Raw genomic sequence first — 14,606 nt, 5'->3', positions numbered from 1 at the left:
GTGTGTGTGTGAGTGTGTGTGGGGGGGGTGTGGGTGTGGGGGTGTGAGTGTGTGTGTGTGTGGGGGTGTGGGTGTGAGTGTGTGTGTGTGAGTGTGTGTGTGTGAGTGTGTGTGTGTGTGGGGGTGTGAGTGCTGTGCTGTGCTGTGCGGCGGTCTGGTTAGTCAGACATTGCGCTCGGTAAGGAGGCCAGTGATCGGGTACTCGAGATACAGCAGAATACTGATCGGGTCCGAGTCCTCAGCGCCGGTGCCTGATCACACTCCTGCAGGCTCTGCGCCTCTGCTCTGGTACCGGTACCGAGTCGGGACCGCCTGTTCGCTCACCCACGGCTTCCCTCCGCTCGGCTCCAGGCAGGGGAGGCGTGTTTCAGCGTCATCATCCCCAACTAGCTGTGACGTTGTTGCGGGGCGTGGTTACGCATGACTTCACGCCGAGCGCTGTTGCGTGGGGAGGCCGTGACGTGACGGCTGTGCGGCGGGTCTGTCTGGGGTCTGGTGGGCTGTGAAGTGGGACAGGAGGTTCGGTCTGCAGTTTTCGGGCGGGATTGAGCCGGACGCGCACTGCTGCTCGCTCACAGCCGGATCTCGGAGCTGGAGCCGGGGTGCAGCAGTCCAGCAGTCCAGCCCGAGGCCCGGGATTCGCGTGGCCGCGGTGGGGCCGGTTCCGACCCGGATCGACCCCGGATCTGGCGGACAGCGGGCTGGGCTGCAGCCGGAAACCTGACTGATCATCAGGGCGGCGTGAAATCTTCTCTGCTGTAGCAAACGACTGCAGGTACAGGACCTCCGCTGTGCTGGTCAGTCTCAGTGCAGTGTGTGTGTGTTTACTGGACAGTGTGCTGGTCAGTCTCAGTGCAGTGTGTGTGTGTGTGTTTACTGGACAGTGTGCTGGTCAGTCTCAGTGCAGTGTGTGTGCTGGTCAGTGGTCAGTCTCAGTGCTGTGTGAGTGTGTACTGGACAGTGTGTCTGTACTGGTCAGTCGCAGTGCAGTGTGTGTACAGGACAGTGTGTGTGTGCTGGATAGTGTAGTGGTCAGTCTCAGTGCACTGTGTGTGTGTGCTGGCCAGTCTCAGTGCACTGTGTGTGTGTGTACTGGACAGTGTACTGGTCAGTCTCAGTGCAGTGTGTGTGTACAGGACAGTGTGTGTGTACTGGATAGTGTGGTGGTCAGTCCCAGTGCAGTGTGTGTGTGTGTACTGGACAGTATACTGGTCAGAATGCTTGATCTATCCCGATGTGCTGTGTCTGCCTCTCAGTGCTCAGATGTCCTCGGTGCTGCTCCCTTTGCTGCCCCTGCTGGCCGCTCTGTGTCACTGCGGCCTGGCGGACAGTCCCCGCCCACATCGCCATGACTACTGCGTGCTGGGGGCGGGGCCGGCAGGGCTGCAGATGGGCTACTTCCTGGAGCGGAGTGGCAGGGATTACATCATCCTGGAGCGGAACCAGCAGCCCGGCAGCTTCTTCAGCATGTGAGCCAGCCCGTCCGGCCCAGGTCCCGCGGTGCCGGCCCGACCTGGCGGGCTCGGGGTCACGCTGCCCCTGCTCTCTCCACAGATACCCCCGGCACCGGCGCCTCATCAGCATCAACAAGCGCTTCACGGGCCGCCAGAACCGCGAGTTCAACCTGCGGCACGACTGGAACTCGCTGCTGAGCGACCAGGCCGGCCTGCTGTTCACCCGGGTCAGCGCCGAGCTCTACCCGCCCGCCAGCAGCCTGCAGGAGTACCTGGCCGCCTTCGCCGGCGAGCTGCGCCTCCGCGTGCGCTACGGCACCGACATCGCCCGCGTGCACCGGGCGGCCAGAGGGGGCGCCACCTTCACCCTGAGCGACCAGGAGGGGCAGGACTACTCCTGCAGGTGAGGCAGAGGAAGAGCAGGGCTTGTCCACTCTGGGGGGGCTGGGAGGAACTGGGGGTGTTGGTAGTGTTGAGGGGACTGGAGGAACTGGGGGCGAGTGGGGACCCACCTGTTCAGTGGCGGTTCTGTTCCAGAGTGGTGCTGGTGGCCACCGGACTCTGGGTCCCGCAGGAGGTGCGGTTCCCAGGCTGGGAGATGGTGGAGGGGTACGAGTCCATGCCAGTGGACCGGAACCAGTTCTTGGGCCAGGCGGTTCTGATCCTGGGGAAGGGAAACTCTGCCTTCGAGACGGCCGCCCACATCCTGCCCGACACAGCCCGCGTGCACCTGTACAGCCCGAGCCCGGTCCGACTGGCCTGGCAGACACACTACGTTGGAGACCTTCGGTAATCAGCTGATCAAAAGACACTGAATCCCTGATCCTGCATGAACTTTCCAGTGTCAGTGTACAGTAGTGTGCAGGAGGAGTGTGTGTATTAACCCCTCTCTCTCAGTGCAGTGTCAGTGTACAGTAGTGTGTGTATTAACCCCTCTCTCTCTCAGTGCAGTGTCAGTGTACAGCAGTGTGCAGGAGGAGTGTGTGTATTAACCCCTCTCTCTCTCGGTGCAGTGTCAGTGTACAGTAGTGTGCAGGAGGAGTGTGTGTATTAACCCCTCTCTCTCTCAGTGCAGTGTCAGTGTACAGGAGTGTGCAGGAGGAGTGTGTGTATTAACCCCTCTCTCTCTCAGTGCAGTGTCAGTGTACAGTAGTGTGCAGGAGGAGTGTGTGTATTAACCCCCCTCTCTCTCAGTGTACAGTAGTGTGCAGGAGGAGTGTGTGTATTAACCCCTCTCTCTCTCGGTGCAGTGTCAGTGTACAGTAGTGTGCAGGAGGAGTGTGTGTATTAACCCCTCTCTCTCTCAGTGCAGTGTCAGTGTACAGGAGTGTGCAGGAGGAGTGTGTGTATTAACCCCTCTCTCTCTCAGTGCAGTGTCAGTGTACAGTAGTGTGCAGGAGGAGTGTGTGTATTAACCCCTCTCTCTCAGTGCAGTGTCAGTGTACAGTAGTGTGCAGGAGGAGTGTGTGTATTAACCCCTCTCTCTCTCAGTGCAGTGTCAGTGTACAGGAGTGTGCAGGAGGAGTGTGTGTATTAACCCCTCTCTCTTTGTCAGGGCTGTCAATAATGAGTTGTTGGACACCTACCAGTTGAAGTCCCTGGATGGGCTGGTAGAGGGCGCTCTGGAGCAGCTGGCTGTGGTCCGGGACGGTCAGGGTCGGCTCTACCTCACCCTTGCGGAGCTTCTCCATCACCATGGCAACAGCACGGAGGCGAAGCTGGGGTCCTCCATTCCAGGACATTACCATGACAACTTCTCTCTGCGCCGGCCCTACGATCGCATCCTTCGCTGCCTGGGGTTCAAGTTCAACTTCTCCATCTTCGACAGGTGGGGGTACACGGGGGGCTGCACACAGCTCAGGGTGACCCCGACAGCGCACTGCCCCCTGCTGGCTCGGGGTGACCCCGACAGCGCACTGCCCCCTGCTGGCTCGGGGTGACCCCGACAGTAATGTGTGTGTGTGTGCACTGACACTTTGTATCTGTGTCACTGTGTGAGTCTGTGTGTGAGTGTGTGTCTCAGTGTGTGAGTGTGTGTATCTGTCTCTCAGTGTGTCTCTCAGTGTGTGTATCTGTCTCTCAATGTGTGTGAGTGTGTGTATTTGTCTCTCAGTGTGTCTCTCAGTGTGTGTGAGTGTGTGTATCTGTCTCTCAGTGTGTGAGTGTGTGTATTTGTCTCTCAGTGTGTCTCTCAGTGTGTGTGTGTCTCTCAGTGTGTGAGTGTGTGTGTGTCTCTCAGTGTGTGAGTGTGTGTCTCAGTGTGTGAGTGTGTGTGTGTGTGTGAGTGTGTGTACCCGCTGACGCTCTCTCTCTCTGTGTTCAGCTCAGTGGCGCCCCCTGTAGCCCCAGTGGGCCGGGGGAAGTTCCCTGCGGTATCGGGGTGGTACGAGTCTGTGCGCTCGCCTGGGCTCTTCGTCATCGGGGCGGCCGCGCACTCCCGCGACTACCGCCAGTCCGCGGGGGGGTTCGTCCACGGCTTCCGCTACACAGGTAAGGCGTCACGCTGGGGGGCAGGGGCAGTCTGAGGGCGTCGGCACTCCCTGCCCGGTGCCCTCGATACTGTCGGTCACTCCCTGCGGTGCTGGTGCCCTCGATACTGTCGGTCACTCCCTGCTGTGCTGGTGCCCTCGATACTGTCGGTCATTCCCTGCGGTGCTGGTGCCCTCGTGAGTGTCGGTCACCCCCTGCGGTGCTGGTGCCCTCGATACTGTCGGTCACTCCCTGCTGTGCTGGTGCCCTCGATACTGTCGGTCACTCTCTGCCCTCGTTAGTGTCGGTCACTCTCTGCCCTCGTTAGTGTCGGTCACCCCCTGCGGTGCTGGTGCCCTCGTGAGTGTCGGTCACCCCCTGCGGTGCTGGTGTCCTCGTGAGTGTCGGTCACCCCCTGCGGTGCTGGTGTCCTCGTGAGTGTGACCCGCTCTGCTCTTCTCCCAGTGCGAGCTGTGCACCATGTGCTGGAGCAGCGCTATCACTCAGCCCCCTGGCCGGTGACGACTCTGCCAGCCAGTCAGCTGCTGAGCTCCATCCTGCGCAGAGTCAATGAGGCTTCGGGGCCCTACCAGATGTTTGGGGTTCTGGGGGATGTCATTCTGCTGCAGGGGTGAGTCCAGGCTGAGTCACTGCCTTTGCAATATGTACAGTAGGTCAGTGAAGAGTGTTTTATCCTCTCTCTCTCAGTGCAGTGTCAGTGTACAGTAGTGTGTGTATTAACCCCTCTCTCTCAGTGCAGTGTCAGTGTACAGTAGTGTGTGTATTAACCCCTCTCTCTCAGTGCAGTGTCAGTGTACAGTAGTGTGCAGGAGGAGTGTGTGTATTAACCCCTCTCTCTCTCAGTGCAGTGTCAGTGTACAGTAGTGTGCAGGAGGAGTGTGTGTATTAACCCCTCTCTCTCTCAGTGCAGTGTCAGTGTACAGTAGTGTTCAGGAGGAGTGTGTGTATTAACCCCTCGCTCTCTCAGTGCAGTATCAGTGTACAGTAGTGTGCAGGAGGAGTGTGTGTATTAACCCCTCTCTCTCATTGCAGTGTCAGTGTACAGTAGTGTGCAGGAGGAGTGTGTGTATTAACCCCTCTCTCTCTCAGTGCAGTGTCAGTGTACAGTAGTGTGCAGGAGGAGTGTGTATATTAACCCCTCTCTCTCTCAGTGCAGTGTCAGTGTACAGTAGTGTGCAGGAGGAGTGCGTGTATTAACCCCTCTCTCTCTCTCAGTGCAGTGTCAGTGTACAGTAGTGTGCAGGAGTGTGTGTATTAACCCCTCTCTCTCAGTGCAGTGTCAGTGTACAGTAGTGTGCAGGAGGAGTGTGTGTATTAACCCCTCTCTCTCAGTGCAGTGTCAGTGTACAGTAGTGTGCAGGAGGAGTGTGTGTATTAACCCCTCTCTCTCTCAGTGCAGTGTCAGTGTACAGTAGTGTGCAGGAGGAGTGTGTGTATTAACCCCCCTCTCTCTCTCAGCGATGGCTCTTGGTTTCAGTATTTGGAGGAGTTTCCCCTGCAGTCTCTCCCTCAGCTGGAGGTTCTGTCGGGTCGATCTGTGGGCCAGCCTGGCCTCCTGGTCCTGGTGCTTCAGTATGGACAGAACCTGACAGACACGCTGGGCCAGAACCGCTCTGTTACAGACTGGGTCCACGCCTGGAGATCTAACTTCCTGCATCCTGTTCTTTACTACTTCAGCAGACTGCCTACAGGTCAGTACAGAGAACCGCCTGAATCCTACAGTATAGTAGAGTGTAGAAGAAACTACTTCTCATTACACAGCAGTGTCAGTGTACAGTAGTGTGCAGGAGGAGTGTGTGTATTAACCCCTCTCTCTCAGTGCAGTGTCAGTGTACAGTAGTGTGCAGGAGGAGTGTGTGTATTAACCCCTCTCTCTCTCTCAGTGCAGTGTCAGTGTACAGTAGTGTGCAGGAGGAGTGTGTGTATTAACCCCCCTCTCTCTCAGTGCAGTGTCAGTGTACAGTAGTGTGCAGGAGGAGTGTGTGTATTAACCCCTCTCTCTCTCTCAGTGCAGTGTCAGTGTACAGTAGTGTGCAGGAGGAGTGTGTGTATTAACCCCTCTCTCTCTCTCAGTGCAGTGTCAGTGTACAGTAGTGTGCAGGAGGAGGTTGTGTATTAACCCCTCTCTCTCTCAGTGCAGTGGAAGTGTACAGTAGTGTGTATTAGTCTTAGCGGTATTATTAATGTAGCAGTATTAGTGTTACTGTGTTTTTAGTCTGTATTACACCATTGTGTCAGTGCAGCAGTGTGCAGTAAAAGTGAATTAATCCTCTACTCTCAGAACAGGAGATGAGGCTCCGCCCCCGCGGCTGGCCCTTGCCCCGCCCTCAGGCAGTGCATCACATGGTTGAGGACTTTCTGACAGAGTGGGAGGGGCCTGTATCTCACAGCCAACCGCTGCGTCGCTTTCTGGAGCACTGCCTGACCTCTGACCTGCGCACCTTCTACGCAGGTACGTCGCCGTGTGGCTCCTGGCTCAGGGAGAGCTGCTGCTCCCAGACTCCGGGGCTCCCAGTAGCGATGCCTGACTCCTCTTTCTCTCTGCTGTTCCAGAGTCCTGTTTCCGCTTCACTCTGACCCATCGAAAGCCACCACTGTCCTGTCGCCAGGGTTACCTGAAGAAGCAGGGTCTTGTGGGTACTGAGTGGCTGCGCCGACACGCAGTTGAGGCAGGGCTAATGGAGGATTACCGCCCACAGCTGGCCAGTGGGAGGCCAGGAGTCACAGTTAAGGACATGCCCCTCTCTGGTCACCTGACTCAGCGTGAACTCTGACCTCTGCCTGGCCCTCCGGATATCCCAGAATGCACTGCTGATACCTGAACAGTCAGAGCCGTCACCTGCTGTGACCACAGAAGCTTCAACGCGTGAACTGTCAAATATCGAGCCTCAGAAGACATTTATCACTTTGAACTACAGCAGGTTCACAAGGGAATCAGGAAAACCCTGAGTTTGAGTGGGTGTGTTAACGATTTATTGACAAGACACAGAGAAGTTTCTTGTGGTCAGTGATTTCTGTGTGTGTGCGCGCGAGTGTGTTACATTATGTGTGATTGCTCGAGTGTGTACGTGTGTCTGTGGTCACTGCTGCACGCTGGCAGACTCTGCCCTGCGGTTCTGTCCCATCCCTCTCTCTGCGCCTCACAGCAGTGGGCTCTGCTCCGGGGCGGAAGGAGGCATTGTTACCGGAGCTGTCCTGCTGGCATGTTGTCACGTAGGCATGAACAGGCAGGAAGTGAGGTGGCAGGAAGTGAGGCCACGGGCCAGCAGTGTAAACAGTTCTGTAGCACCTGCACCGCCTCCTGGCTGAGCTGTCAGACACCCTGTGCTGTTCCTGGTTTGATCAATCCAGCCTTTGCAGTTTTTGTTCAGTAATGCTGTCCCCACAGTATTCACAGGACTTTATTTTTCCTTGGCTTTTTTTTAATACAAAGATTATGGAAAAAAGCTTTAGTTTTTCAAGGCAGTGGGGTCTCAGTGAAGAACAGATGTAACAAATGTCTTCAGAGGGACAGTCCAAACAGCTCTGGAAATTCAAATTGTGACATGTGTGTGGGTGTCAGAGACACTGTGATTGTGATGTGTGCGTGTCCCCATAGGGAACAGAGACACTGTGATTGTGTTGTGTGTGTGCAGTGAATAGAGACAATGTGTGTGTTGTGTTGGCAGTGTAGCGACAGTAAACAGAGAAACTGATAGCATTGGTGAACTGGATTTAATTTTCCTCTGTCTTTATTTTTATACAGTGCATCTTTTTTACCCTCTTTTTCAAATAAAGCACTAAGACTTCACTCTCTTATTTTGTGTGGGCTGGGGTTAAACATGATATGACGCTGTGAGCCAGCTGCTATCTGTACCAGAACCAGATGAGCTGGTAATGGGGATCCCCTCCACCACCACCAGTGTGCAGCCCCACCAGGAAGATGTGACGGCAGCCATAGTGCGCCAGATCACTCACCACACACCAGCTCTCAGTGGGGAGGAGAGCAGAGTGATGAAGCCAGTTCATAGAGGAGGATTATTAGGAGGCCATGATGGTAAGGGCCAATGGGAAATTTGGCCAGGATGCCGGGGTTACACCCCTACTCTTTTTGAGAAACGCCCTGGAATTTTTAATGACCACAGAGAGTCAGGACCTCGGTTTTACGTCTCATCCGAAGGACGGCGCCTGTTTACAGTATAGTGTCCCCGTCACTATACTGGGGCATTAGGACCCACATGGACCGCAGGGTGAGCGCCCCCTGCTGGCCCCACTCACACCTCTTCCAGCAGCAACCTTAGTTTTTCCCAGGAGTCTCCCATCCAGGTACTGGCCAGGCTCACACCTGCTGAGCTTCAGTGGGCTGCCAGTGGTGAGTTGCATGATTCCTTGCATTAATAGAGCCTTGCTTTAGAGGATCCTAACTGCTTTAGTGATTGAAGGCAGCAACTTCAAAAAGAATACTGAAGATTTGATTTGGTTATGAAAAACAAAAAAACTACAGTGGAGGCTACGAAACTGTGGAATTTTAACCCCAAAACCATTTCTCAATATCTGGGACAGTCTGGTACTCCCTGTGTCTTTTAACATAATCGCAGGTCCGACAGGCATGTTCTAACCAGAAGTAAGGCTTCTTCACAGTGAAGTGCTCATGCCAGGAGAAGTACTGCAGGTACTTCTCCTCACTCTTGTCTAGCACCTGTAGATATTCAGCCAGCTCTTTTGCTGAAGGGAAATCGTCCACATGAATAAAGGCACCTGCAGGGATGTAGCTCTCGTAGTTTCCTCTAGAGGGTCCCAGGACAATCGGGACTGAGCCCACTGACAGTGGATTGTACAGCTTTTCTGTGATGTAGTCTTGGTAGGCTGAGTTTTCAAAGGAGAGGTAAAACTTACAGCTGGCTATTGTGGGCAGAAGGTTCTCACCACTGATGTATTTCCCAAATGCTTCACCGTAGGTGTGGATTTCAATGTGTTTGCGTAGCTCATCGTAGTACCGTGACCTGGCGTGTCCAGGACTCCAGTTGCTAACGATCCAGCAGACCAGCTTGTCCTTCTTTGGTGGATTAAATTCTGTATGTGTCTTGCTGGGAACGAGGGACCCAGAAGGCACCACAATATGAGAGTCCTGTCTGTAATGAAGAGTTGTGCGAAACCAGGGTTTTTTTTAGTATTATCTGGTGACTCATCCAGTTCATCCAGACCCACTTCTGGAAGGGGGGCCTGTGTGCAGGAGGCAGGTTGGACAGATCCGCTCTGATGTCTCTGTGGTGGAGAAGAACTGCATCCGCAATGTTGTAGAGGTTCCTGTCCGCTGTTAATCGACATCCCTCGATGTGGAAAGTGGAGCTACAGGACTCTGAGGGAACAGGGTCTCTGAATGGTGAAAGCCGGACCAGGATGACAGTGTCCACATCTCCATGCGGCTCCTGGCTCTCTGCCTTCCTGTCTCGGTCTGTCGGTGTTGGAGGCGATGCAGTGTGATGAGGGTACCCGTTATCACAGTTACACCAGCTTCGTGAAAAATAACTATAGAAAATTACAATGATGAAACTTGATACTATGATGATGAACATAACTTTGTGGGCAGGACTTGATGACATGATCTGCTGAAGAAAGAACAGGTCACACTTAAATGGTGTCTAAGTCTTTCATGTGTCCCTCACATCTGGGTGTTATTTAATAGATCTGTTGTATTTGGATTGTGGTGGGTGGGACTCTTGTGTCTCCCAGGGGAAAACAGGGATATGGGGGATTTGGGAGTACTGAGAATAAGGTCTGTAGGCTAATGTAAAAGTATGTTAAAGAAAAACTCTTACCGTCGGCTTTTTAAAACCGTTTCGTAGCAGCTCTTCAGAAATCTTGCCCGTGGTCGTGCTCCAGCAATGACGCGGGTGACGCAGCCGAGCGGAGTCGGAGCAGGAGGCTGTGTGGGAGGAGCAGACCCTGAGACTCCAGGACAGAGGGGCTGGCCCTGAAAGACCTGCTACACAAGACTCACAAGTTCACCCTTTTAGAAAAGTGAAGAAAAGAAAGAAAACCGCTACCGCTATCGGACACCAGCTGGAGTGTTTTGTAATGTTCTGCTAACGCCACTGTAAGGAGTGTGCCTTATTTAATCACTGCCCGACATAGCTGTACCTTACTCCTCTAACGCACGAAACACACGATCTATATCAAGTGCGACAAATGAAGCTCCAGAAAGTGCATGGGACTTACATTTATAGTACTGCAGACACTGATGTAGCCTACACGCAAACTCCAAATAGCGATGTGTTCGCTTTTTCGTCTGAGGGTCTCCGCGTGAATCCGTTTCATTAAGCAATTTGAATAAATGAAGCCATAACGCAATATACCTGTTCAAGACCTCTCAGGACTAAATGCAGTTGAGTAATGGATTTGTAGTTATCTGGTATATTTTAGCGTAAATACCGTTCTTAAATTAAAAAGTATATCACATCGCCAGGGACATTCAGTTAGATACTAACACGAGTAGTGGCGGATTAAGGCGATCAGAGGCCTCTAGGCTAGACGTTGTGTAGCCCCCCTGCATAAGCAGAAAAAAAGGGAGAGAAAATACTGTAATAATTCAGAGACGCGTTCAGGGCAAGAGCTGCTACCGCCGGTTCAAGCGGAATGTCAGGCGACACTCGCAGGGAACAGACACACACTCACACACACACTCCAACAGCCTCTAATGCAAGTACAGCAGTGCAACCAACCAATCAGATTCACGGCCAACCTGCGAGCTGGCAACAGAAATCGCGCGCACGCTTGCTTTGAAACCGACGACACAGCAGCAGCAGCAGGATCAGCACCGCGGAGACCAGAGAGCTCCCTGTCCGAGCGCCTCATTTCAAGAGCTGCGGGACACCCCCCACGCGTGCAAGTCCCTGCAGTCAACAGACTCAAATCACTCAATACACTGCATCGACGAGCAGATGTTTTTCTATATGAGCTTTCAAGAAGGGATCAAAACCCGCTGATAACTTCGGGGACACCCGTGAAGCTCCCGTTGTCGGGGCGCCCCTACAAGGCAGCCCACGCTCTGCTAAAAACTTCACCCCACCAACCACCATTTTTAAGACATCGGTCCAATACTCATATTCACTGTCTTGTTAGTTCTGAATCGATAAGACCACGATCAGCGCAGCGCATAACGTTACACGAGCACAGCCTTTCCACGGCTCTCCGACACCTCGTGTCCAGCCAGGCGTGCGGCGGTGTTGACCAGGTCACTAGAGCCTGCGGCCAGTCCGGACTGGTCATCACCGCCCCCGAATAACTCACATGCGAAACAAAACACTGCACCCTTCGAGGGGGAAGACAGCAGCCACCCTCTTGACACACACTCGCCATTTCCGAGTTGTCTTTTGAAGAGGGTTTTAGAGAAATACCTCTTTTGGTGTCTATGTGGTCTTTCCGATGCTGCAACATCCGCGTCTTGGTTTCCTCACGATTTCGGGCCCAGTTTAGCTCAGTATGGCCGCCTCCGTTCCCCTATTTCACCCCAGCAGGCTGGGGCCGAGCTGTAGGAAGCGGGAGCTGCTGTTGCGCCCTCTGTTGGCTCCGCGGCAGCAGGTGCACCAGCACGGCGGCGGCTCGGACATGGCGGCGGACGGCGGTGGCGTTTCGGACGGCTCTGCCTCTGACCCCGTCGCGGGAGCGGCGTGGCTGCAGACCGCGCCCGGGCCAGAGCTACTGGAGCTGCAGCTGACGTTGCCACCTCGGTTGCTGTAGCACTGGCTGCACCGTTAGCCGTGAGCTCAGGACCGCGGTCCGGCTCACAAACGTGAAATAACCAGTCAGTCTGGGGATCTTCTTCAGTAGATCCTGCTCACGCTGCTTTTAACCGCCCTGCTGTTCGTCTTTGGGCCCCACTGTCACACTTTCTATTGCACATTTTGAGGCTGGCTACAGTAAACTTGCATTTCAAGGTCTTGCGCAGGCCAGTGTATTTTCAAAGAGACTTCTGCGGTTTCTTTATTTAAACTGCAGTATATAATATCACTCTCACCTGCAGGAGGAAGACTTCGCTGTCGGGCTAAAGAAAAGCCTTATAAATTATATATATATATGTTAGGTACAAAGCAGCTTTAAGAAATTCTTATTGCTATTTGCGGAATTTCAGCAACATGTCAGAACAGTAAGCCGGTTTGGAAAGAGACTTGAAGAAACAGTACAACCGCAAGGCCAATATAGTCTGTTCCTTGGGCGCCTGTCAGCGGGAATCGTATCCAAACCGCTGCTGTATAGACCAGAAAAGTCCTTTCTTCAGCTCATTATTCACCCCAGAGGCAGATTGTGTGTACGCATTTGAATGTGGTTTACATATTTTGTCCTGGTTTCTTAAAACCTCACACCGGTGGGAACAAGGAGGCGGAGAGCAGCTCCCCTTTTGAGATGCAGAGTTCACAGGATGGAGCTCAGACCGCAGAAGACCACACTCGTGTGCAATAAAGGCAACGGGGCCTGATGGCGTCTCTGCGGAAGCGTAATGACGAGACAGCAAATTACCTCATAACCACAAGGTAGCAGATTATTTCGTAATGACGTGTCGGTGCCTGTTGCAACCCCGGGGCCACTCGCACATATCCTCAGACAAGAACGGGTTTGCCCTGGAGCCGATTCCACTGCCTAAAACTGCAAGTCAGCTCACCTACAGCACGGTCGGCGTGTGGAGTTTCTGACAAATCTTCGGAAGGGATGACAACGACCGAGCTCAATCGGACTCAGCTGTCCGCAATCGGCAATCGCTCCTGACAATCCGTTCCTCTCCCAAACGCTACAAATACCTACGAGATTCCCTCCCTCCCCCTCGTCTCTTCCCACCTCCAGCCCTGCAGGGGTGCCCTGGTCTCTGTCCCCGGCCCTCAGCCGAGCCGGTTAAGCCACACTGTCGCCCCATGACCTTTATTCTTGGGTGTCTGTCATTCTTGGTGAGGTGTAACACGTCAGGGCGTGTCTGTAAAGAGCTGGGGTATGTTGTGGTGTGTTCAGATGGGCAGACAAGATGAGCGCCCGGACACTCCTCCCCGGGAGGCGAACACCTTTCTCCTAGTTTGAACCGCTGTTGCCCTGGAAACCGAGAGGCGGTTGGGAAAATGGCGGCGCCTGAACTCGCCGGACCGGTCAGCCTCCTCCGCGCCCGCGGGACTGGCCGGGGGTGAATCTTATTTTACAGAGGCAACCGATTTTGTAGACTGTAAATAGCTACACATGACCTTCAGAACTGCACAAGACGACGTTTTAAACACATTCATTGCATTGTGGTGCTTTTACCTCAATTTATTGTAAACAGAATATTTTGACTGATTTGTAATGTGGGATGTTTTTGACTGATTCGTCTTTGTTTAAATACACGGGGCACAGCTGGGTAATTAATTATAGCCAAAATACTTGAGTTTTTACATGAGGTCCAAGTGGGTGAAACTGTAGATGTGCTGTTGATGAGACGGCTGTGATGTGTCGGGGTGGGCTTGGGGTGACACTCCTGCATTGGGCAACTGATGAGTTAAGGCGAGAGCAGGCGTGGGCGGTGCTGTGGGCCACATGGTTTTCTTCCACTTGCATATTTTCGGGACCAGTTTCCACACATAGAGCTGCAGCTCGCTTGTGCACACAGCATGGTAGGACATGCAGCAGGAAGCTTCACAGTCCACAGCATTGAGCTCCAGAGAAAGAGTTTATGATGGAGCCTCTGTAGATCCTGTTCCTGTGAATTTACCGAGCTGAGCTTTACCCAAACTGACTTACATTCATACACCTGGACACTTCAAAAGAGCACTCTTGAGTGTGGCCCCTAGTGTATCCTATTGTCGTATTGTGTTAAATAGTGTTCAGGCAGGTGTGCGTGACTCTGGGGGGTGAATCTCTCTCAGATCCTGGAATGTGCAGGTGACTTGCAGGTGGGGGTTGATGAGCAGAGTGCTCTGTGTCACTCTTTGACTCGGTCTGCTTGCAAACACAACTATCTGTTCGAATTCTGCGCTTTTTGTCTGGATCTATAGAAGAGGCACAGCTCACATGCTGCAGTCACCTGACAGCGTCTGCTTTTGTAACCTCTGTGGGCATATGTTACAGGTTGTCAGACATCTTCAGACTCTCGTAAAGTACTGAAACTAAGCCCAACTGCAAAGCGTCTGCTGGGATTCTTATTCCATCATCTTCTGGATAATGGAGTCGCAGAACTGCGGGTTTGGGAATGACTCTTTTCAAACCTCTGGCAGCCCTGTTCCTGAGAGTGGATCCTTGTCCACCTCTCTTCACACAACCATCACAGTGAGTCTGAACTCTGGGCAATGAATTTACTGAAGTGGTCAGTCATCTCCAGGAAACTCTGGACTTCATCTGTGCTAGATTCCCTGAAGCAGACGTGCTCTGTGGGTCTGGTTTAGTTCAGTCCTATTTTTACCAGGTTCAGGACTTGCTGTGTTTGGGATCATCTCTACAGTGTATGACAGCAAACTCGCGCCACCTTGCGATTTCACCTGCCTGTTCGACTCTGACCACTTAGATGTGGAAAATGGCATGGAGTCTGTCTGTGTGTCATGGTTGAGGCGCAATCTGACAACACCAAGCAGAGGCTGAGCACAGAAAGCACAGAAAATATAGGATAAAATTGCTTTTAAAGATGCTATGTGTCACGCCCTCTGCAGCCAGAGGGGGATCTTACTCTGTCCT

General features: G+C 53.3%; 1 protein-coding gene and 1 pseudogene across 1 annotated transcript; one reads left to right on the top strand and one right to left on the bottom strand.

The window, feature by feature from the left end:
• The first annotated feature begins 372 nt into the window (after positions 1 to 372).
• foxred2 (FAD-dependent oxidoreductase domain containing 2) lies at positions 373 to 7,734 on the top strand. The gene is made up of 10 exons (XM_069197175.1): positions 373 to 775; positions 1,257 to 1,469; positions 1,555 to 1,857; positions 1,992 to 2,243; positions 3,010 to 3,282; positions 3,778 to 3,944; positions 4,389 to 4,554; positions 5,403 to 5,635; positions 6,226 to 6,396; positions 6,498 to 7,734. The coding sequence occupies exons 2-10, from the start codon at positions 1,264 to 1,266 to the stop codon at positions 6,716 to 6,718; spliced, it is 1,992 nt and encodes a 663-aa protein (XP_069053276.1). The 5' UTR covers positions 373 to 775; positions 1,257 to 1,263; the 3' UTR covers positions 6,719 to 7,734.
• On the bottom strand, positions 7,654 to 14,025 carry LOC107078908 (4-galactosyl-N-acetylglucosaminide 3-alpha-L-fucosyltransferase 9-like; annotated as a pseudogene).
• Between the last annotated feature and the right edge of the window lie 581 nt (positions 14,026 to 14,606).

The sequence above is a fragment of the Lepisosteus oculatus genome, chromosome 12 (genome assembly GCF_040954835.1).
Source record: "Lepisosteus oculatus isolate fLepOcu1 chromosome 12, fLepOcu1.hap2, whole genome shotgun sequence".
NCBI classification, from domain to species: Eukaryota; Metazoa; Chordata; class Actinopteri; order Semionotiformes; family Lepisosteidae; genus Lepisosteus; species Lepisosteus oculatus.
Note: the sequence above shows the minus strand (reverse complement) of the source record. Positions and strands in the feature narration are given on the sequence as shown.

Coding starts and splice junctions, on each gene's coding strand:
- foxred2 (XM_069197175.1), top strand. CDS start 1,264: ATGTCCTCGGTGCTGCTCCCTTTGCTGCCCCTGCTGGCCGCTCTGTGT. Junction 2,244..3,009: donor CACTACGTTGGAGACCTTCG/GTAATCAGCTGA, acceptor TCTCTTTGTCAG/GGCTGTCAATAATGAGTTGT. Junction 3,283..3,777: donor AACTTCTCCATCTTCGACAG/GTGGGGGTACAC, acceptor CTCTGTGTTCAG/CTCAGTGGCGCCCCCTGTAG.